General features: G+C 42.5%; 1 protein-coding gene across 1 annotated transcript in view; it reads left to right on the forward strand.

The window, feature by feature from the left end:
• Positions 1-24,716, forward strand: part of dlgap3 (discs, large (Drosophila) homolog-associated protein 3) — a 153,255-nt gene that overhangs the window by 103,810 nt on the left and 24,729 nt on the right. The window contains exon 3 of the mRNA XM_006795175.3: positions 22,239-23,395. Coding sequence (XP_006795238.1) covers positions 22,313-23,395 — 1,083 coding nt within the window. The 5' untranslated portion in view covers positions 22,239-22,312. The remainder of the gene's footprint in view (positions 1-22,238; positions 23,396-24,716) is intronic.

Consider the following 24,716-nt stretch of genomic DNA (forward strand, 5'->3'; position numbering starts at 1 on the left):
ACGGTCGAATGCCTTCTCCAAGTCCACAAAACACATGTAGACTGGTTGGGCAAACTCCCATGCACCCTCAAGTATCCTTGAGAGGATAAAGAGCTGGTCCAGTGTTCCGCGACCAGGACGAAAACCGCATTGTTCTTCCTGTATCTGAGGTTTGACTAGCGGACGAACTCTCCTTTCCAGCACCCTGGCATAGACGCTGCTTCCTCCTCGGAAGACGTGTCAGTGGGATTAAGGAGGTCCTCGAAGTATTCCTTCCACCGCCCGACAATTTTCTCAGTCGAAGTCAGCAGCGCTTCACCAGCACTATCAACAGTGCAGGTAGAGCACCGCTTTCCCCTCCTGAGATGCCTGATGGTTTGCCAGAATCTGTTCGAGGCAGTCCAAAAGTCTTTTTCCATGGCTTCTCCAAACTCCTCCCACACCCAAATTTTTGCTTCAGCCACTGCCCAAGCCGCATTCCACTTGGCCAGTCGGTACCTGTCAGCTGCGATCCGAAGTCCCACAGGCTAATCAAGCCAAATAGGACTCCTTCTTCAGCCTGGTGGCTCCCTTCACCTCTGGTGTCCACCATTTGGTTCGGGGATTACCACCACGACAGGCACCAACCACCTTGCGGCCGCAGTTCAATGCAGCAGCTTCGGCAATGGAGATGCTGAACATGGTCCATTCGGACTCAACGTCCCCAGTCTCCCTCGGAATGCTGTTGAAGCTCTGCTGGAGGTGTGCGTTGAAGATCTCGCGGACTGGGGCCTCTGCTAGGCATTCCCAGCACACCCTCACTACGTGTTTAGGTGCACCGGGTCTGTCCAGCATCCTCCCTCACCACCTGATCCAACTCACCACCAGGTGGTGATCAGTTGACAGCTCAGCCCCTCTCTTTACCCGAGTGTCCAGAACAAATAGTTGCAGGTCTGGTGATACGATTACAAAATCGATCATCAACCTGCGGCCTAGAGCGTCCTGGTGCCACGTGCACTTATGGACACTCTTATGTTCGAACAAGGTGTTCGTTATAGCCAAACTGTAATTTGCACCCGAGTCTGCCCGGGTTCAGATTAGGGAGGCCGTTCCCCCCAATCACGCCCCTCCAGGTCTTGCTGTCATTACCCACGTGAGCATTGAAGTCTCCCAGTAGGACAACAGAGTCTCCAGGTGGAGCACCTTCCAGCACCCCACCCAGGAATTGCCAATCGGCGCATAAGCGCAGATGACAGTCAGGAACCGTTCCCCAACCCTAAGGCGCAGGGAACAAACCCTCTCATCCACCGGGAAGAACCCCAACGTACCGGCAGCAAGCCAAGGGGATATTAGAATACCCACCCCAGCCCGCCGCCTCTCACCAGGGGCATCTCCAGATTGAGACAGAGTCCAGCCCCTCTCCAGGAGACTGGTTCCAGAGCCCAAGCCATGCGTAGAGATGAGCCCGACTATATCTAGCCAGTACCTCTCAACCTCACGCATTAACTCAGGCTCCTTCCCCACCAGAGAGGTGACATTCCATGTCCCAATTGCCAGTCTTGGTAGCCAGGGATCAGTCCGCCAGGGCCTCCGCTCCTGGCCGCTGCCCGGAACACAATGCACCCGACCCCTATGGCGCCTCCTGCGGGTGGTGGGCCTGCGGGAGGATGGGCCCATGTCCCCTTTTCGGGCTGTGCCCAGCCGGTCCACCAGACGCTCACCCTCGGGCACCCTCCCCAGGCCTGGTTCCAGGGCGGGGCCCCGGTAACCCTATCCCGGGCATGGTAAACTGTTCCCTCAATGTTTTTCTCATAAGGGTCTTCTGAATCGCTCTTTGTCTGGTCCCTAAACCAGGACCAATTTGCCATGGGAGGCCCTACCAAGGGGCATAAGGTAGCGATTCACGGAGAGGTAAATATAACTCTTTATAAGTTTTTAAAATAAAAAAATAAATAATAAAAAATGACTAATTTAAATGTGATATTTAAATGTATATATAGGGACTGACTCAACACTATTAGTTACACTTTGCTACTACAGGGTAGGACCTCCTTTTGCCTTCAGAACTGCTTTAGTTCTTTTTGGCAGAGATTCAATAAGGTGCTGGAAATTTTCCTCCGAGATTTTGGTCCACATTGACATGATAGTGTCAAAGAAATGCTACAGATTTGAGGGATACATATCTATAATATGTATCTCAAATTCCACCACATCCCAAAAGTTGGACTGTGCAGGCCAGTTGAGTACAGCAAACTCAGTGACATATTTGTGAAACCAGTTTGAGATGATCTGACCTTTGTGATGTGAAGCACTATTCTGCTAAAAGCAACCAGCAGAAGATCGGTACACTGTGATCATATAAGTGGACGGACATGCTTGGCCAAAATACTCAGGTAGGCGTTTAAGTGATGTTCATTTGGTACTAAGGAGACCTAGGTGTGCCGAGAAAATATCCACCACACTATTACAACACCATCAGCAGCCTGAACCATCGATAAAGGATATGTGTATCCATGCTTTCATGTTGGTTATGGCAAATTCTGACTCCACCATCTGCCCACCACAACACTTTCATGGGACCACACAACTTTTTCCAATCTTCTGTTGTCCAATTTTGTTGAACCCGTGTGAATAAAGCTTCAGTTTTGTGTTCTTAGCTCACAGGAGTGGTACCCTGTGAGCTCTTCTGCTTCTGTATCCCATCGGCCTCAAGGAACCTGCTGCTTACTGGATATTTTCTCCTTTTTAGACCATTCTCTGTAAACCCGAGAGATCGACCCAGTTTATGAAATGCTCACAGCAGACCTGAAATGCTCAGTTTGAACTTAACCAGGTTGTCTTGACCAATCCTGACTAATCATAAATAAACTGATAAACTATTATCCCCTTTCTTTTCTGGACTATTTAACGCATAGGTGTCAAACTCTGGCCCGTGGGCCAAATTTGGCCCGCAGCCTAATTACATTTGGCCCGCGAAGCCATACGAAATTACTATTAGAGCTGTCCTACTGGTATTATACAGCTAATATATATATTGTTTAGTATTAAGCTTTGCTTGTTCCATACTCAGTTTTTCAGCAAAATGTGTTTGAGTCCATAAGAAAAAATTCATTCTTATATCTGGAGGAATAAATATATTTCAGTTATTTCGTTAGCCCGCGACTTTGTTCCAGTTTTGAATTTTGGCCCACTGTGTATTTGAGTTTGACACCCCTGATATAACGGGTCTTCTCATTGGTTTATTGCTCATGTCTAATCATTAAAGTGCTGAAAGAAGGGTTAGAAATGTTTGTATTACTGAGCATGCATAAAGACCAAAGAGCTCATTTAAAATTGGTCTTAATCCTGAGGAAAAGTTCTTTTTTTTTGTTGTTTTTTTTTGATTTTTTGTTTTTTGTTTTTTCCTTTTTCTTATTCTCTCTTTAGTCTAACTAGAAAGGCAAAGCAAGATATCCAGTCCTGTCTCCCAGTTGAAGCACCAGTGGTGTACACGTAGGTGTACATTTTTTAATTGTCAGCTTTCTTTGGTAAAACCTACTAATCTACTCACTACGGCATGATTGGAACTGCTCACATTGTATTTATATCCCACTTCTGAGTCATATCTGGGATGAGGATCATACAATGTTTATAATATGGCCCACAACCTCATATTTGTATGCCAAATGTCAATGCAGTTAAAAGCTAAATACCCCACATCCTTAAGCTAACAGCTCTGCTCTCGTCTCACATCAGGCATTTATTGTGTCAAGATATGAACTCAAAGCAGAGAAGTTCAGCCTACTGCAGCACTTGTTTGGGTATTTTCTTTCAGTATTAGGGTAAATGGCTAGATGTAAAACATGAGTGGGGCTTTTCAGTCACAAAAACCACTATAGTGTACACCCTGCAGAGCTCCATGTTCAGTCTTCCCTTTGTGTCGTAACCGTGTGTGTGTGTTGGTGGTAGTGGCTTGATGGGGTACAACTAAAGCCATTAGTAGAAGGTAGCAGACATGTACACACTATCTCTGCCTCAAAACACAATACTTTCACTGCCTACTATTTCTCACCTATTGCACAGCTGCGTCCCTATCGGCAGGAGTGACAGAACAACTCTCAACACAACACGGTTTTTATCTTTCTGTGTGTATCTGTACATTGTGTGCTGTGTGCGTGCGTGTGTGTGTTTTTTTCCCACCTGCCTTTTGACTAAATGATGTATACACATCCAATTTAGTGACCTCTAAACTATATATTTTGCACCTTAATGACATTAAGTGTTAATAAGCATCCTCCGTATTTTCAATATTGGAGCTCTTCAGACCGTGCACTACACTTTGAGCACTGATATTAGTTGGCTGTAATAAGGTAAGGGAGACTGGTGTGAAGGGAATGTGTGATGGGGATAATAAAGAATAAGAAAAAATGGAAGAGGGGAAGTAAAGGAGTGAAACAAATGAAAGGGAAGGAAAGCAGTGGAGTCAGCTCTGCCTCTGTATTAGCTTTACCCTCAAAGCTGCTGGTTGAATGGATGGAATTTATTGAGCCCTCAAAAGAAAATTACTATGTTACAGCAGCAGCAGCATAAAGAATAGAAATAGCATAATGCGCAAAATAAAAAATCTATTAATAGTAAAAGTACCATAGGCCAATAGGAAGGTCTTATGATGTGAAATTTTATATACAGAAAAAGTGATAAATAAATAAAATAATAAAAATTAAGTTGAAGAAAAATAGAAAGATAAGACTGAGACTATTTTAGCATAAAGTATTTTAAATGCCATTAATAAATAATATTTGCACTATAAATAAATCAAGAAACAGCAAGAAAGTGTGATACAGAAATGTGTTATGTCCTGACAGGTGTGTTCATCTGTTACAAAAAGGAGGATTGTCGCAGAGTTTTACAGAGAACGATATGAACGATTTCCTGAAGGGTTCTATATGGCAGCAGGGTTGGATAAGTCTGAGGGAGAATGAGCTCTGCTGTGCCAGCAGTGTAGAACGGAGCGGGTACGATGGATGATCCATGATGGAGAGTAGTTATTTCAGTGACTCAAACACCTCCACTCCCCCCAACCGACAGCAGCAAAGTAAATGGGATTTGCTACTACAGACTGGCAGAAGATGTCCAGTATCTTGCTGAAACGAGTAACGGATCTGAGTCTCCTCAGAAAGTAGATTCTGCTGATATCCTTCTTGTACACAGCATCATTGTTGGTCCTCCAGTGTAGTCTGTCATTCAGGAGAGCACCCAAGTACCTGTGGCTGTCCAGTGTTTCAGTCTCTGGACTTAGTAGGTTTAAAATCAACCGCTCTCTCTTTGGTTTTGCTGACATTCAGGACTAGGTGTATCTGCTCCACAAAGCTCTTCACCAGCACCAAAGCACTGCAGTGCCATCAGAGAACTTCTGCAGATAGCATGATTTACTGTTTTACTTAAAATATGAGGTGCGTGAGTAAACAGGATCATCCCCTGTGGTGCCCCAAATTGAGGCCTCTCTGGCATATAGTCAGTAATCCAGGAGACAGAGGAAGTGGTGATGCACTGAGCAGCTTCTCAGTCTGCAGAAGTGATTGGATGGCATTAAAAGCACTGGAGAAAGAAAACATGCTTCCCACAATGCCACCTTTACTGTTCAGGTGAGAGTGAGCAAATTGCACAATCCACCCCAGCATGAGACAGGTAAGCAAACTGAAGAGGGTCGAGAACATATTTCATCTCCTAGCTAAACAACTAGTCTATATAGAACCTACATGATATGTGATATCTGAAGTTGTTAAGGCCAGAAGGGTCTTTTTTTCGATACTGGCACTCTCCTCGTCCTGCACTTTCCTGCAGCAGACTAAGGCTGAAGAGATGCTGGGTAGCACAGAACTTCAGGACCCCTGGACTTATGCAGTCAGAGCCAGGAGCTTTGCTTTGGTGTAGTCACTCCACCTGTCTCCTCAACTGACTGGCTGTCACAGTCATATGTACAGCCAGAGGAATCTGAGAACAGATAGGGTTGGGGGCACAGGGGATGACTGGTGGAATGTGGCGTGGTCAGGTGGCTGAGGAGGTGGTAAGATTCGTGCTGCGTGGAGAGGAGTGTTCAGTATTGAATCCATTGAAGAATGGCTTTAGCAGGAGTAAGCAACCCTGTCCAGGTTTCCCTGCTGCTGATGGTCTCTTGAGTTGAGGTCAGTGGTCGAGGCCACTGGTTCAGCTGGAGTTTGGTCTCCAGCTCCCACCAATCTTTACACTTAGACAGTCTTCTTTTCATTCATCTGGGTAATCCATGGCTTGTTATCAGGAAAATAGTTCACAGTCCTGGTTGGGATGGTGACATGTTTGCAAAACTGTATATAGTTTATATATTCTGTGATGTAGTCTATATAGTATGTTGATGTTGTCCTCAGTCTACAGTGTTGAAGCAGGCCTTGCAGTTTTCCTGACGCTACAGCTGGAAGTGTTTGAACCGCAGGGACAGGGATAGGTATTAACAGGACCAGGTTGTGGTCTTATCTACCTAGTAGGATCAGAGCAGTGGTTCTGTATCTATCTCTGGTGTTTGGACAGAAGGTCCAGAGATTTACTGGCCCATGTTTTACAGTATACATCCTGCCTAAAAGTTGGCAGAGTGGAGTCCAGATTAACACGATTACAATCACCAGGGATGGTGATTAAAGGCTCTGTGTGTGTTTATGCAGTAGGTCAGCAATAGTTGTGTATATGATGTCCCATGATGTAAACAAATCAAGATGGTGAAGTAGAATTACCATCATAACTAAAGCGTAAATTATGGTCCCACAAATCTGTCTGCAACAGCAAAGTTCACCAAGAACAGGACAAGTGCAAAAGATTAACCACAACAGAGCAGGAAAAGTGCACAGAGTAGCTGCAGTGGACACTCATCATTATTTTTAACCTCTCAGTTTCTCTATTGTATGTTACAACTTTGCTCTTCTCTGTGGCTGACTGATAGACCAACAACAGCACCAGCAAGAATAGTCCACAGATCAGTTGTATCACATGTTTGTGATACTGCCTCTATCTGACAACAAACACTCTGTAGGTAGACAGGCCGTCCGTGACTGTCCTTCGCACTGCACTGGCTCAAGCATAAAATATGAATAATATGAATGTATACTCACAGCTAAAAGTCTGGAGAGCAGACGTTCCTTCACTGCAACTAATGTGGCAGTCCTAGATCAAAGCACCAGCCTAAGCTGGCACACACATGCAGACATGCATGCATGCATTATGCAAATACATGTAGACATTTTGCATGTATACTTTATTTGCATTTCAAACGTGCTGAAATTTGTACTTCAAATCAGTAAACACACACATATTTGATTCCTGATGACAGATTTACACTTGGAAAATGAAGTAAGGCTCATCACCACTACTCTTCAAAGCATACTCTGCTCCACTGTTTCATGGTATACCGACAATTGTGTGATATTTATGCAAATTTATTCTACATGTAGTAGTCTAGTTCACCAAGTAACCTAGCAACACTAGAGTCAGCTGGTTAGAAGGCTGTTTGAATGTATGGATGTATGTGTGTGTTTGTGTGTGTTCATCGCTCTTCTTGACCATCTTGGACATTGCTGCACTGAACATGCATGTGCAGCACATGGAGGATTTTAAAGTGTCTGGGAATCAAAACTACATTACTGTTAAAGTTGTAAATTGCCACCAGAGTGACTATGTGATGATTATTTGTGAGTTACTTCCTCTGATTTTGTCTTTACTCCTGTATGTCTTGCTGTGATTTTTTGCATCTCGGTGCTCACCTGTAGGGATGGGTACCGGTATCCGGTGCCATTATGGCATAAACAGACATAAACGGTAGTAACCAGACCGAAAAGCAGCGCACATTTCGGTGCTTTATTTCTGTGCTTTTTTTCCTGAGACGTCATACACTTTGGATTCTAGCCAATCATTTTACCTTTCCGAGGATAGTAGGCGGGCCCAGGTACGTACGTTCTTTTAGAGCAGAGCTACAGAATAAAAAGTCTGGCTGTACTTCACAGCAAAAGATGCAAACTCAGCAGCCTGCAACAAGTGCTTTAAGGTGATACTGTGCAAAGGAGGTAACACCTCGAATCTGATGAAACACCTGGCGGCGCATAGCGTTTTTTTAAAAGCCGAGAAATGCACAGTATTTCATAGCTTGCTTCGAGACCTCACACCGTGCACATCTACTGCGGGAGTGGTGCCTGTTATCGGACCCGGAGTTAGCAACATCCCCCAAGAACCCGAAGAGGAGAGTCCTGGCCCCTAGCCCTGCCAGTGTAGCAGAAATGATGACGGATGATGATGGCAGCAGCAGCCGTTCTTCTCTGGGCGAGTAGCTTAATGTTGTTTGTGTGAAATTTACGTTGAGTAGACTAACCACGTTATTACATTAATGCAGTAAGGTGAACCAGCAAACACCGTCGTAGTTACATGCGGCTGTCTTCTTGTTTGATGGCAGGTACTCCCTTCACCCTGGCCAAAAAGGCTAAAATGACCAAAGAAAAAGTGGGAAACAAAATTTTCCCACTTTTTCACACCAAAATTGGTGTTTTTTCCATTGATTAAGCACTGCTTCCAGCCAAGAGTGATACCATATATCCCCTATAGCTGCAGAAAAGGCTAACATTGTTATCTTTTTACAAAAAAACAGCTAAACATGAGAGGTTTTTGGACAAAGTGTGTGTTCTCCATTCTTTAAGCACCGGTTTGAGCACCGTTTAAGCAACTGGTATCGGATAAAACCTAAACGATACCCATCCCTACTCACCTGTCAGTCAAATAAGCCCAGAACATCATAAGCAGTTGGATTTTTATGTGTATTTTTCATATAATAACTTACATTTCTTTTTTTCTATCTCAGAAAATGTAGAACAAAGTGAGTGCAAGTTGCATGTAGAAGAATTTCTGGAGCATTTTGATCAGATCACGCAATCATCCAGAGCAGATGTTATTTTTCTCATTAGTCAGGGAAATGTAGATATTCAAAATTTGCATAAGAAGGACTTCTATGTGTCAGAAAACTGTGTTTATGTCTGTGCGTGTGAGATAAGGAGAGTGAGAAATGAAAGAGTTAATTTGTGTCAAAAAGCTGGGAAGAGCAAATTGTTCCTGCCAGTTTATAATGGCAGTTCAGAATTAAAGTTCATTCTTTACCTTGTTTCATAAGATGCTACAAAAGAGAGACATGGCACTCCACAGATCCCAAATTTAGGGGGAAAAAACAACCAAAATGAGTCAAACTTAAAATCTATTTTGGAGAAAAATCAGCAAACTTTTAAGAGGTTTTTTATCAGATTTGACTGTTATAATTGTATGATTGTTCATTGTATCCCAATAAACAATTAAGTTTAAGTTAGTTCTGGTATTATTATAAAAAGTGCCCAAATATGTATTCTGAGGCAGTTCACAATGACTTGTGAAGCTAGCTTCTTGAAGGACTTTTTGCTACGAATGAAGTTAAATAACACACTCAAGTTAAAAAACAAAACAAAACTGAAGATGTCTTTAAAAGGTCTAAAAAAACAATTCAAAGGCTTTTGTTCTTTATGACGCTGTGAAAACATAAAAGCTGCCATTGGTGTGTGACTTAATTCTTTTCTAAGCCTCGGTCTGTGCATCTACCTTTGATTTTCTGTCAAGAGAGTGTGTAAAACAACACAAGCGGCTCAAGGTACTCATGGGGGAAAAGAAAGAGAAGCAATCCATAGAGAGAGTGGCAGAAACAAAAAGTGAGGTGGAGGTAAAAAGAAAGAAAGATATTTGTAAAGTGACGAGGTAACAGCTGAGAAAAGGAGATTAAAGACACAGAGGAGAAATAAGGAGGAAACAAAAAAAGGGGGGGGGAGGTAATAAGTAGGTGCGGGTGAAATATGAAATCCAATGTGGGAGCCCCTCATGTGGTCTCGTACCACACCCATCTTTCAACTTAAAAAAAATATTGATTTCAGGTACTCCCTCTTAATACCTTAAGGAAGGAGGGAGGGACACCTAAGCCTTGATTATACTCTGTTGTGGACAGATGGAGACACAATGGCCGACTAGACATTCCTGTTATCTTCTTTGAAGACCACCTGAAGTCCATTGCCTGGGGCTCATGCTCAGTTCTTGCACTATGAATATAATATAAAAATCTGGCAAGCACATGGATGTCGGCACATTCTCTGTCTGATGACGAAATTTATGTCACTCTGACCCAGGCAGGCTCACGGACATGGAAAGTATAATCAAGGCCTTAGCCTCTAGCTACATCGCGTGCATGTCGGTATCGAAGGACTCACCATCAGAGGGTTACCCCTGATGTCTGACGGCGGATTGTTTGAACGAGCCTGTTACATTGTTCTTTCATCACCTGTGATCCCTGTTTATCCCCATCTAATACACCCATTCATGTCCTCACATGTTATCTGAGGCAGAGAGGGAAAATGAAGGCCAATTACAAGTGAGCAGCACTCTGCTAAGTGGTGTTGGTATTTTCCTTCTCATTAAGTCACAGTCAGAAGCTCTCTCAGGCTGTTTTCATTGGCATAAACATACAGCTCAATGCTAAATGTGTGGGGGTTTTTTTTATCACACTCACTGAATCAGACTAATAGATGTTAGACGAGATGGTCAGAGGAGAGGAGTTCATTTTGACATTATCAATTTGATGTTTTTATATTTAAGGTTGAAAGGGTGGCGAGAAGAAAATGAAGAATAAGTTAGCTGGTGTTCAAATTCTCCAAAAGTCTTGACAGTCACAGAAAATTCAGGAAGTCCAATTGCATTAGGTTTTTTAAATAATTTGTACGTAAACAGGCAACGGATTGTCTTAAAGATGCATTAAATCATGAAGGATGTCCTCTCACACATACAGTTTTCATGAAGATTAAAGTGTTCATTAAAGAAAAAAAAAATCACCATCAGGTAAATAAAAAACTAACTGTGTATTTATGAGAAGCGCAGATGGAATTAGTGTGAAGTTATTTGTGTGCCCATCAGTCTTTCAGCACACCAGGAGCTCTGACACTATGGGCCACTTTGGGTTACAGACTTCTGTCAACAGTCAACACTGGTTGGATGCAAGTGCTTATCAAAAGCATTGTATTGAGTTCTACATATTCTTCTTGCCTGCTCTAGATTCCATTGGTATTAATGTTAAAGTTTAAAAACATTTCTAAGCGTAGAAGATGCATTACAGCTAATAGTGGGATTTTCGTTACAGTGGATTTCAAGAGGCTGTTAAAGTAAGTGGGAAGTTCATTGCCTTATAATAGACAATTAAGGGCTAAGTGGGGCTAATTAGCATAGCATTGCAATCAAAAATAGCACAGATAGGAATGGAAGTTTTCCAGGTGATGCACTAACAATGTGCAAATGTAAGTACACAGACACGCAGTTAAATTTACAAAAGACCGGCACGATCTGACCAAGAGCAAATTAGAGTGTTTAACTATGTAGATGGAATGAGGATATGAGTAACACACTGATAGAGAAATGGTACAGTGTAAGTGTCTGTTTCATGCATGTGTCTCTCTCAGGAAATCTTCAGATCGTGAAGAGGAAGGGGAAGCAGAATCGATATATTCTCATGGGGGTCTGCGATATAAGTCGATATAAATGATCTGTCAGATACTGAGACACTGAATTCCGAGGTCTCAGCTGGAGAGCAAGATACATGCAAGAAAAAGGCTGCTGAACTACATAAAAACTCCAGAGTATAAACTTAAAATCTGTGTCTAGCTGCTGAACTGTCAGTTGAGGAAAAGAACATTGTTCACCGTCAGATCTGCACTGCACTGCTCTGCACAGTCTAAATTTTGTCTGCATTCTTTGTGATGCAGTGGGTGTTTATTCATATTAATAAGAAAAATCCAAACTCAACCAGCTTGCTTGCAAGTTATGATACAGTGTTCCCCATTTTTCTTAGGTTAAGAACCAATTTGAACATGATATGAATCTCCTGTTCCTCCAAATCCAAAAGGTGGTTTTTAAGATTAAGATCTGGTGATTGTTGAGGTCACCAGATCTGGGGACCTCAAGCCACAGCACTCCTCTGGATTGTAAAAGCTTAATCAATCTTAATCACCAGTTTAAGATGATTTCATGTTTTTGATACCAAAAGTTATCCTGCTGGAAGCAGACATCAGAGGATGGATATGTTGTGGTCAGAAAGGGATGAATACGGTCAATAACAATGCTCTGGTGGTACTGAGGTGCCTAAAGCATGACAAGAAAATCTCCCCCACACCATCACACCGCCACTCTCAGCCTGTACTATTAATATAAGGCAGGATGGAGCTATGCTTTCATTTTGGTTAAATCAAATGCTGCAGCAGAACTTGAGACTCATTAGACCAGGCTACATTTTTCTAAACTTCTATTTTCTAGTTTCGGTGAGCCTACACAAAGCCTGTTTCCTGCTGTTAGCTTACAGAGGTGCCACCTGGTGTGGTCTTCTGCTGCTGTAGCCCATATGCTTCAAGGCTCAATGTCCTGCACATTTACAGATGCTCTCCTGTATAATTTAGTTGTAATGAGTAGTTATGTGAGCCGCTATTGCCTTGGATATATTGATAAGGATACTTTCAACCTTCAATGAGAAGACCATTAAATATATAATAACTATTCAGCATGCTGTTCTTATATTTATTTGTAACCTTGCTTAGTCATGGACAGAGTATCTCCTTGTACCAAACTGTTTTCGCGCCGTAAATTGACAAAAGTGGAAAGATTCATGCATGCAAAATAGCTCAATCCTAATATGGGTCACTGGAGTGTGCAAAGGGTAATGAAAACTACCCATTGTGTCTGAACACTTGATGTTTTCATAGCACCATGTTGCATCCATGGAAAATTCAGATGATTGCATATCTCTTAGAATTGTCTTTGACTTCCAGAGATGTATATCTGTGATAATATATTCTAGACTTCCACCACAGAGACATCCCCCAGGTAGCTTTAAAAGAAAAATCGTGCTAACCCTGCACCTCCTTTAAACTAATGGTGTTGGTTTTGTTGAACGTTTTCTGCCAACCTATTCTGAGAGACCGGAGTAGAAGAATAAAAGGAGAACACAGGTTTGTGCAAGGGAATATGGGAAAGACGAGAGATGGGAAAACAGGGCAAGAGGAGGAGGAGACGGAGAGAGCGCAATAGAGGAATTGCCCCCTAGGCACTCTTCAATTTTGCCCTTATGATGGGAGCATATTTCCCCTGTGTTGTGGCCATCATCTCTCTGTCTTACGCACACACATCCACTGTCATATTCCCTCTGCCTCTCATTCTAGCATTACCCTTCTGTTCTTCTTGCTATATTTCTTCTCCCTTCTCACTCTTTATTGTCCCTCATAGGCATTTCCAGCACCACTCAATTGTCCGCTGCCACCAACAACTATTTCAGCATTTAGAGTGTGTATGTGGGCACACATTCATGGGAATGTGCAACCTACCTTTCAGCACCGCCATGTTTATATATTAGCTTCTGCCACTTCCCACTGAAAAGTCTACAGCGCCTTGCAAACTTGCAAATACAGCCATTATATACACATTTTTTTCCTCATTTTTCTTAATGCTTCACACCCTTTTTACCCACCTGTGCCCTCCAGTCTGTATGCACAGAGATAATGAACTGCAGTAGCTCAGCTTGGCTCTGTAGTTGTGTTTTTTATGGGTCCTCTTCTCCAGGTCATCCTTGAAATCTTCAATCTTTCCCATCATCCCTGATGGTGTGTGCGTGAGCGAGCGTGTGGTGTGGTTGTGTGCATATCGGAGAAAGACAGTGGAAAAATGAAAATAGATCATTCATGGCTAAAAGCTGAGAAGAGCAAATCAGTCCTTCTGCCAGTTTCCCAGCATGCATGTCTCTGGCTTGAAAAAGAAGGAAGTGCATGCCAACACATAGCTGAGCCAATCCTCTATTATTTCCTATTCCCATAGTCATACATTTCACTATTGTCTGTCCCACTTGCCATTATGGGCTTGCAGAGTGCCTGTGGTTAATAGTATCTTTGAAGTACCAGCACATATGGGCAGACACCAAACTAGCAAAAACTTTCCTATTGTTTGACTACAATTCTATAAGCATTCTATGCAAGTTCACCTCGTTTTCTTAAATGGGTCGACGTATCTGCCTCGGACCACGTCCTAGCTGGGTTCATTGTATCTGCATTCAAACAAAGCCAGTATTCAGGCACACAATACCCACTGCCTCGCAGCGTTAGCCCATTTTAGTGAAAGCCAAGGCTGTGCCTGCCTTGTCCAAATGATTGTCTGCTATTGTCCCCCATTAAGCTACTGTCTGTAGAAAAACATATGGGGAGAAATATATAAAACTGTTAATTCATGATATACACAGATGAGACTAAATGACATTAAAATTTACATGTTTTTGCGTTATAACCAGTGTTGGGCAAGTTACTTTGAAAAAGTAATTAATTATAGTTACTAGTTACTTCTTCAAAAGGTAACTGAGTTAGTAACTGAGTTACAAGATTCTAAAAGTAATTAATTACTTGAAAAGTAACTATTGCATTACTTAAAAAAAAAAAAAAGTGTTTAACCCTCTGGGGTCCAGGGTATAATTGGCCATTTTTACCTACTTTTGATGTTTCCTCTACATTTCACCTTTAAAAACAATTTACTTTGCCTTGTTTGGTATCATTCTTTTCAGAACAGCCTCACGTGTCTGAATTTACAGATGTTTTCATTTTGACAAAGTGTATTAACACAATTGATCTAAATCTTCAATTTTAAAATCATATGCACGAGTTTTGCAAACAAAGTTATTTGCAGCCATTTGCCTTTTACCCTTTGTTATAACCATTTCAAACTATTTACATAACAATCAGCTGTTCTGCATTAAATAAGATCCCGCACAAATTATTTGTGTCACTCCAAACATTTCTGTCCACTATAAAGGAGAACATCAGAGCCTGATACCTGCAGGTCTGACAGCAGCAGGTGCACTCCTGTTCTCTACCTGGAGACAGCAGTCACCTCATTGTTCTGACACACAACACAAAACTATCCACAACACTACACACTAACTACACAAGAAAACACATTAACTGCACACTCCAAACATGCTAAAAGTCACAAATCTCTCACATCTCAAAACTCTCTCTCTCTCTCTCACCGCCACTCCTAAAACTTCCCCCTCTCCCTAAACAACCAAATGTCATGTTGCCATCCTGCAAACAAGTAGCATCCTGCACAATGGTAAAATGGCCCTGTCCCATTTTTTTTTAATGCGTTGATGCCATTAAATTCAAAACTACTTTTTTTTCCAAGCTTAACTATTTCATTTCTGAATAATATATTGGTTCATGGGATTTGCAGTTCATTGCATTTTGTCTTTATTTACATTTTACACAGCAGCCCAACTTTTTGGGGGGATTTGTGATTGTACGTTGCTCTTAAGTGTTTTCCTCTTGTTCTCTCCCCCAGTTCCTCTGTTCCTCTGTACTTTGTGCATCCTGATTTCCTTTTTTCTTCTGTTTCCTCATGTGACACAGCCGTATTTTGCCATAATAACTCACATACAGACTCACAAAGTGGAAACAATTCCAGCCACGCTGTAGATGCTGATGACTGATTAGAAGTGGGCACATATCATGCAGCTATATTTTTTCCTGCCTACAACTGGTTTGCCATCTCAGTCTAAGAAAAGCCTTTTCTTTGTCTCCCTACTAATCTTGATGAAAATCTCTTATGATGTTTTTGAGCTACCTTGCCTTCAGACAGGCAATAAAAAATCATAGTAAAAAGAAAAAAAACATTTATCAATTAGACTTTTCCAGGTGTTAAATTTTACATTTCACTGATTTGAAACACCCTTTGACCTACTAGCTACAGACACAGTGGAGAGCGGGCAGACTCAGCTGTTAGCAAAGTGGGTCAGAGCAGCTGGCATGAGCGCATGAATATTTAAAATGAAACAGCTCCAGACTAAAGCCTCTGTAACAATCACTTCGATGCCAAGCAGTGTTAAACAATAGCAGCGTGTTGTACGGCTCCAACTGAGCAGTTACTGAATATTTCTGCCTACGCTGAAAGGAGGGGGAAGGTTACCAAACAGTAATAGAATTACTGAAGGAAAACACAAACTAGAAACCATCGCACCAGCTGCCCTGCCATCCGGTTCTACGATCCAATCCATCAGAGACAAAAAAACGGCTATAGGTCAAATTTAAAGTTACAAGTGCGAGACAAAAAGTTGGGAAAGGGTGCAAAGGTCCCAGTGCCTGTCCCTATTTTCAAGTTCAACCTTTGTTTTCATCTGAAGTAGTCCCCTAAAAAGTTTTGGCGATCCTGCCCCAGTGACAAAAACAGTCCACAAACTGACAGAACAGCCGTCAAAAAAAATCCTTATTTGCAGCCCTGGGTTGAGTCACTACCGTATTGGCTTTGTTATTGTTTGCATTTCTGTGGTGTTGCTTTTAGTCCATCAGGAGTGAACCTGAGCTGATCATGTTCACTTTTACTTTTACTCAAAGACAGAAGATTTCATGTCAGACTGGAAACTATTCACTTGCTGTCAGGGATATAAAAACAAGAAATGTGGCATATTTCAACTCTGACAGAATAGTAGCTATGGCATTGGCATTGTGGGCAATGTAGATGCAATTAGAGCCTTTTACAGTTTGTTTCAGCTAGGCGTTTTCCCTCTGCTAATCAATATACTGTGTTTGCAAGGCGTGCTTCTGTGAAGCAGATCAATCACAGCTGTTTAGCTCTGCGTGCTCGCAACATGTAGTTACATTTCAGGTAAAGTGCACTCCAGGCTACACTGTAAGTTACAGCTATACTGTGGCTTAAACGTTGTGTCATCAAAACATACACGCATGCAAAAAAAGAAAATAAAAGCTATCATGATGTCTCAGCTGGTAAAGACGAACAGGGGGAAAAGGGAAAGTGCATAGAATCACTTTAAATAGTGTTGAAAACACTCAGAAGACATGCACAGAAGAGAACACTGATGGATGGCAGAGGCCATGAGATGAAGAATGGAAACAAACTTTGTAATTAACTCAACACATAGTGCTGACATGCAGGGGGCCAGACATACTGACAAGTTTAAAAAAATTAAGAAGAAAAAACAAGGAGCTGGGGAGGGAGAGACATGACTGGAGGATGGATAGAAGTAGGTCAGAAAGAGAGACTGAGAAGAGAGAGAGAAGAAGTGAAAGGGAAATGAAGAGAAAGTGACAGCCAAAGTTCAGATGTGTCTTTCATACCTTACTATCTTAGCGGTCTGTGTGTGCATATGTTTCCTTTTGGTGTGTGTGTGTGTGCACAGCCACATGTTCAGCGTGTGTGTGTGTCATTGTGATTGACAGCTCCCAGCCAGCAGCTTGCTCCAAAGCCAAAGACTTCATAATAAACAGAACATGGTTTAATTTACTCCTCCAGGCAGAGTGGTGGTGCTCACTTTGCAGTCTGCTAGTACAACACACTGCATAAAATATCTTTCTCAATAAGTTATTTGATATTGAATTCAGATTCAACGTTGAATCGCTGTTAAAACATGAAATATCAACATTTATTTTTATATGTAAAACAGAATACACAAGAGATCCTTGATGTTATCTGACCTGTATACTTATGACAGAAGAAATTGATGTTTGTGTTCAAGCTCCAACAGCACTACCAATGCGTTTGCGTCTAAATGCTAGGTTAGCCTCCATTTTAGTCCATTTTTTACTCCATTTTTATCTTAGTGATAACATAGTAGATAATGATGGTGCTACCGTCATTCTCAAGGTTTTCACGATGGGATCGTTGATTGGTCTTTAGGCCTGTGTGACAGCTTAGCAATCGATTTCACAGCAGCTCTCAGCAATCACTCACAGTCGGTTAGGGAGACCAATGGTTGCTAACGAGTCTCCAAGCCTGTTTTACTGGGGCCTTACTAATACCCAATGCTAGCTGCTATATTATCCGAACATTGCTTCAATTGTTAATGTTCATTTAAACTTTTTGGTTTTCGGACCAGACCAAGAAGCTTAAGGTTAGTCTGCTTTCTGCATTTCAAACAAAAGGAGTATTGGAAGACCTCTTTCTTCATTGTTCTTTCGTGCAATGTACAGTTACCACTGGCAGCTAAACAGCCCCAGCCCATGATCCTACTGCCGCCATGCTTGACTGTTGGTACAGTGTTCTTAGGCCTGAAAGCCTCCAAACATACAAACAATGTTTGGGTAAAACAGCTCCTGGGTTGTTCTTGAACATCCTAACCAATTTCCTCTCATTTGAGGGTGACAGTTTAGGTCTTGTTCCAGTCCTTGGCAGACTGGGGATATATCTGAATAACTTGTACCTACATAGAATTGCTTGTAATGATAATCCTGGAATCTGCAGTTGTTTAGAAATCACTCCAAGAGACCTTACAAGCTTATGTGAGTCTATCATTCTCCTTCTTAAATGTTCACTGAGCTCCTTAGACCGTCCCATTGTTCAACCAAGATGGATACTATCTTGACTGTATAGTAGTATTAGTAGTTCTCCTTCTCGATTAATCTTTTTAACTGTGGTTATATAATGTCGAATAATCCAAACTATATCGGTTTGGACTGAAATGTTTGTGTTAATAATGGGATCCAAACACCACTTTTTTTTTTATTACTAGTGTAGCTGAAAGACTAGAAATTAACATAACCAGAGTGTATTTTGTCAGCTCCATTACCTTGAGGTTAAATCTTGTGCTTCAGCATTACTACTGCAGGGCCGTGCAGAGAGGTTTAAAGGGGCGGGTGCTCAAAGTTAAAAAGGGGCACATTGAACCAGGCTGAATAACAGCAACACACATTAATCAAGAATCTAATATGGGAAGGGCAGGGCTGTGTTGATTTGAGACTGTAGACATTAAAAAGTCCATAGGAGAGATGGTAGCTGATTAAACAAGTATCATGAGATAATAACAAAATGCAAAGATTGGTGACAGCGCTTGGAACCATAAGGCAACAAAAAACTGTGAGAAATAATTTAGGCTCTGCCTGTGAATCACTCTTTGCTTCTCTTCTTCCATCCATCCCATCTTTTCATATATCACTCTCCACTTGCTGTCTATCTGAGAACAAGGCACAACTTGCTATTGCAATAAACTATAATCTAATTATCCACACCTAACAACTCTTGTACTTAATCTATAATAAAATGATGACAGAAAAATGTTATAGCACTGCCTTTAGTAGCCTCACACAGCTCCTACTGTTTCCTCCTCATGTCCTTACCAGCCATGTCTGGACAATGTTATATCATGAGTAATAATATAAAAAAAATCCATATACATAAAACAAACACATGCACGCACACACAGTGACATTTTAGACCTTCTTCAGAATACTGTATATACTATGGGCATCATGGTGCTGATCCAGAATCCTTACATTATTATTTATTACTAGAGCTACAATAATAAAGCAATGAGGAGGGGGAAGTAATAAATATGAAACAATGTATTTATGATGATTCCATTTGTTTCACTATCCACTCCTTGCAGGGAGAAAGCTTATTACATTTTTAAACTGTAGAGATACAATAATTTTACTGCTGTAAAATCCAAATTTTGTCTTATTTAAAATGTAAATCTAATATAATCTGCTTCTTAATGTATGTTCTTTAAAATACAGCGTATGTTTTTTAATATATTATAATAATGCATAATTATGTGGACATGCATATTAGATCGTTTTTTAGTGAAATATAATCCCTCCAGAAAGGCAGGAAAAGCCCTGTAACTTACTTTAAAACTAAATATGTTCCCTAAAACGGTGACAGAGCTACAGACCCATGACAGCCTTACCCAGTGAGCCAGCAGCTATGACCAGCGCTACTTGTGCAGTTAATAAAAGGACAGGTAATGTTTGTCGCGCTGTTGCACACACAGCACGCTCGTTTGTTTCAGTGCGTTAGTTGCCACAAGACAGCTTACCAACGTATACGTAATAAGCTAATACTCCTGTGTGCTATACACTACAGTGTACGCTGTACACCTACTTACTGGTTTTGTCGCATCAGTCTGTGTCTCTGAGTTAACTTGTGTTTCTCCTACAGCTCCGGACCGCAAAAAATGCGCGTGCTCTTTGTGAGCTCGTTCCCGGCTCGTAACCAGCGAGTTCTGCCGTCAAGGGCGATCATTGGTTAAATGTGATCATGTGACTGATGCAAGCCAGATCCTTTTATTTAGCAAAACTGTGATTAATAGTTAAATATTATTGTTGAGGGGCCCAGACAGGACTCCGCACGCACACACACATTAAAAAAAAATTTTTTTTAAAAAGTTGCCTCAACAAAAGGGCACTTTGGGCACCCATCAGGAAAGGGGCGGGTGCTCAAGCCCCTCTACCCCCCCCCCCCCCCCCCCCCCGCACGTGCCTGTACTACTGTGTTGTCATAGGGCAGTCCCATCTTCTAATTCATGTTTATGGAGACACAAGATCTACCCACTATCAGAATTTTCAAGTATTTTTAAGGGGTCACCATTTGCCACCTGATTTTTAAAAAACATCAAAACACTCCTGCTGGAAGCAACACAAACACACAACCATGGAATGCGGGATAGAACGACAAAAGGAAGATGATAATAATTCATAATGTCACAGCTTCTGACTTTACTGTCATTATTAGCTTCTGGGCTTTTGTTGTTTTCACTGCAACATGCAGAGTATTGCACAGTAATGGCAGCATTGTTACATTTCCCCGTAGGAATTGTGCACTGCTTATACCTTGTAAAAAAGGAAAATGCTTACAGGTTTTATTTTTTGGCAGTGAAATGATCATAAAGCCACAGAGTTAATGAGAGGTGGCTCAGTCCGCCCAGGTGGCACAACTGTCTAAAATCTGTCCATGGTTGGACACTGACTTGGAGAGGCCCGTCGTCACGGCCACACCAATGACACGGCTAGATGTGGGTGAGCTTTCTGGGTGGCAGCTCTCATTCAGCCAATCAAGGCAAACAGGCCACGCTCTATTTAATGATTATCCCAGCATCTGTCCCCTATCTCTCATCTCAGCGTGAAAGCCAGCAAACACAAGTGCAAATACACTCGCAGGAGCTCAGTGAATCCCATCCAGCCGAGCAGCTCGATATTGGCTCGCATCGAGTAATTCAATCTCAATTTAATCAAATTTAGAAATGATGGCAAATGCTCGTGTGCATTATGAACAGGCTGTGTGCCCGTGATTCATTATATAGTTAGTGGAGAAGTGGTTAATAGAGGATGTGATTACACCAGCAGCAATTAATGCCAGTCCAATGAAATACATGATTACCACATTTGGAATGTAATCTCAGTTGTTATCCGTGTCATGAGGAGAAAGGAAACCCAGAGATAGCCCTCATCCTGTTTACATTCTGTTTACTTTTACTTAGGTTTTACTGCTGCTTGACAAGGTACACTAGTTTCAGGTCCTGCATTAGCTTTGTGGAGAGGATCCCATCATCCCACTACACTTTCATCCTCTCGAGGCAACAGTAGGGTTGGTTTTCACCTAGTCCCATGGATATCATGTTGCTGTTCATTTGGTAATCATCTGCCAAAATCCCTCTGCAGTATGCTTGGATGCTTGCAGCCACTCTCTAGCTCCTTTGCATTCGGATGCAGGTAATCAATATACAACCTGTTTTCCTCGGCTTTAAATCACAGGGATGCTCAAAGACTCCCTGCAGGCCTGGATGGAGAAAACGACAGACAACACGGAGCGCTGGGCAGATGAATAAAACGATAAATGTCAAAGAGGAGCAAAAGCTTTTAGATAGAGGGAGAAGAACAACTGAAGATACACGCTGAGAGAGAAAGAAAGGCTAATATTCGTGATTTATCCGCCCTGCAGTCTTAGAGATGAATAAGAAGAGGAAAGCTGTCTCCGGCCGCTTATTGCAGCCGCGGGATGAATGTTCGCGTTTGCTCTGTTTTGTCTTTGGTTAGGTAAAAAATGAAGTGTAACATCAATAAAAATGTTAATCAGAAAAAAAGCTATGTATTGTTTTCACTTTCAATTCACGCATTAAAAAGAAGAAAAGAAGAAAGAAAATAATCCTGACATCAATCAACAAAATCTACTTCCTACCACAAATGTCCCATCGCTGCACCTCCCATATGTGAGCCTCTAATCTTACCTTATACCTGTACTCAAAGTTTTATAAAAAAAAAAACATCCCTTTGAGGTCTTAGTCCTTTCTCACAGGTATGAGAGGCTTAATTAGACAAAAAAAATAACTCTTATCCAAACAGTCTACAACATTGCAATCGTTGTTCCTTTGCTACACTTAAATAAAATGTCTTCACATTATTTCTTGTTTTTCTCACCAGGTGAGTGAGGTGCAGCCCTGTCACGTCCACAGCGCCCCCTTTCGGCCCGGACGGCACACCATGCCCCGGCGCCTATGAAAGGGTACCATGTCAGCCGGAGCATGTCTCAGCATTCCTCGGGTGGTGGTGGAGGAGGTCCCTGTCACTGCACGCCTGATGACTGTGACGGTCCAGGCAGAGACTACTACCACGGTCACAGCGATGGCCACTTTTACCCTGGGGGAGGTCCGGTTGAGGCCCTGGCGCTGGAGAGGCACCACTCCCGCTCACACTCCCATAGTCACTCTGGAGGAGGCACCTTTCCCCGCTCCCACCCCAACCAGCACCCACCTCTCCAGTCATTTGACTCTTGTGAAGAGTGCCTATCCTCAGGCCACGGGGGGAAGATGCACCGCATGCCCTCAAACATGATGGACCAGTTCGAGAAGCAGGTGCCCTTCCATCATGATGGCTTCCACACCCTGCAATACCAGCGCACTGCCAGTGGGGGTGCTGAGCAACGCAGTGAGAGCCCTTCGCGCATACGCCACTTGGTCAATTCGGTGCAGCGCCTCTTTGCCAAGTCCCATTCCCTGGAGGCGCCATCCAAACGGGAATACAACGGTACAAGGGGAGGAGGGGACTACCGGAGCGAGAGAGGTGGGGGCCACAGGAGTGGAGGGGAGGAGGGCCACTACTCAGGCCACCAGTCTCGCTCCACCAGGAGGAACAAGTCTCGAGAACGTAGCAAGAGTGGAGACTCGCGGCATGAGTCAGGCAGACGCCATCGCAGCCGGACAGCGGGCTGGTGGAGCTCCGATGACAACCTCGACAGTGACAGCAGCTACTTGGTAGGTGGGGGTAGACCGGGGTATCCCAGAGGACATGAGAGCCTGGATGCTGCCATTCAGGAGCTCACCATGAAGAAGCCCAAGGAACGAGGCGGCGGACCGGGGTCTGGGGAGTGCATGGCCTGCACAACAATGGCTCTGGTGGGGAGTGAGGGAGGAGGAGGACAGCACGGGCATCACGGTCACTCCCTGAAGAGGAGCACCTGGTCAGCCATGACAGTGAGTCAGGCTAGAGAGGTGTATCCTTCTACCAGAGGAGGAGCCTATGACAAAGCCCTGGTGCCCATTGAGAGCAAGCTCAAGGAGAGGACCTTCCACTATCTCCAGGTGTGTCTGTCCCTACATATCAGCAAATGTGTAATCAAATATATATGTGGTTTGGTGTTAAGCAAAAAAAAAACAAACTTCTTTTTAAGGAATGAAAAGATTGTCTTGAACTTTTGTTTTTCTGTTTCCACTGTCTCAGACCCTTGAAGATTAGGCTAATTAGTCCGCTGCCATAACGACAACTATCATTGTGTACGGGACTTTATAAAAACGTGTCGACCATCTCACATCTTCTGCCTCTGCTCTCAGTCTGTGTTGCATCTCCATGTGTATATTTGACAGCCAGTACAGACACACAGACGCAGGGCATCTAGACAAGATGAAGCCTGCTCTTCAGTTATAACACAAAATCTGTCATTGCAGTGCCTTCTTCACAGGCTTGTGGGGAAGTATGGGCTTGTATAGCTGTGCTTTAGAACATAAGTGCTGTGAAACAATCAGAAAAAAACACATGTAGCACACACACATGTCAGTACTGGAAAAACTTTGATTTAAGTGAGGGTGTTGCTTACCACTTACTCGCTGTGAATTCATCAAAACTGCATAAACTACCTCCAGCTTTTTGTGTAAATTGTCTCAATTGGACGTCATACAGACTTTGTATTTGGAAGCTGGCAGGTTAAAGATGATTTAGTGATCTGACAGCCTTGGACATTTACATTCTCCATGGATGGATTATCACGTCCACGAGATCAAGGCAACAATTTGCCACAGGCAAAGAATATACAGTACAAGTACACCCTGTATTCCTTTTGTTTTGTTTTTTTAATTACTGCTTTTATGTTATGTTCTGGACGCCCCAATAGATATGATTTAAGGTATGAAACACATGATTTAATATAAATAAACGGAAACCATGCTGCCATGATTGGCATCTCCCCCTGGCATTCTTTGGAGTATTTGATGTCTTTAAAGTTAAAACTCAGTCTGCCAGAAGGTTCCAAGGTTCAGTGGTGATAAGTGACAAACAATTTAGTTTCACCTGCATTTCTCTGGCGAACATCAAATAGCTTTAACTATAGGAAATTGTTAAATATAGTACACACGTTTCTTCCACAAACAATGTCAGAGAGTGAAGCCAACTTCCAGATTTCCCTGGTCTAATAGTGTTAGCACTGCTACACCACAACCAAGATCTTCCCCAGGAGGCAGGACTGTAGGCTCTGTCGGATGCTGACAGTTTACACTTGCCGACGTGCTAAGTTGACATTTCTCCTATAGGCAATCTGTCTTCTGTCTTTCTCCTTATTGACCACCAGACTGAAATTTGACCTATAGGCTATCCAGTTATAGCTTATGCTTTAATGTGCTAATTGGCTAA

This window comes from Neolamprologus brichardi, chromosome 22 (assembly GCF_056152115.1).
Source record: "Neolamprologus brichardi isolate AB-2024 chromosome 22, ASM5615211v1, whole genome shotgun sequence".
NCBI lineage: Eukaryota > Metazoa > Chordata > Actinopteri > Cichliformes > Cichlidae > Neolamprologus > Neolamprologus brichardi.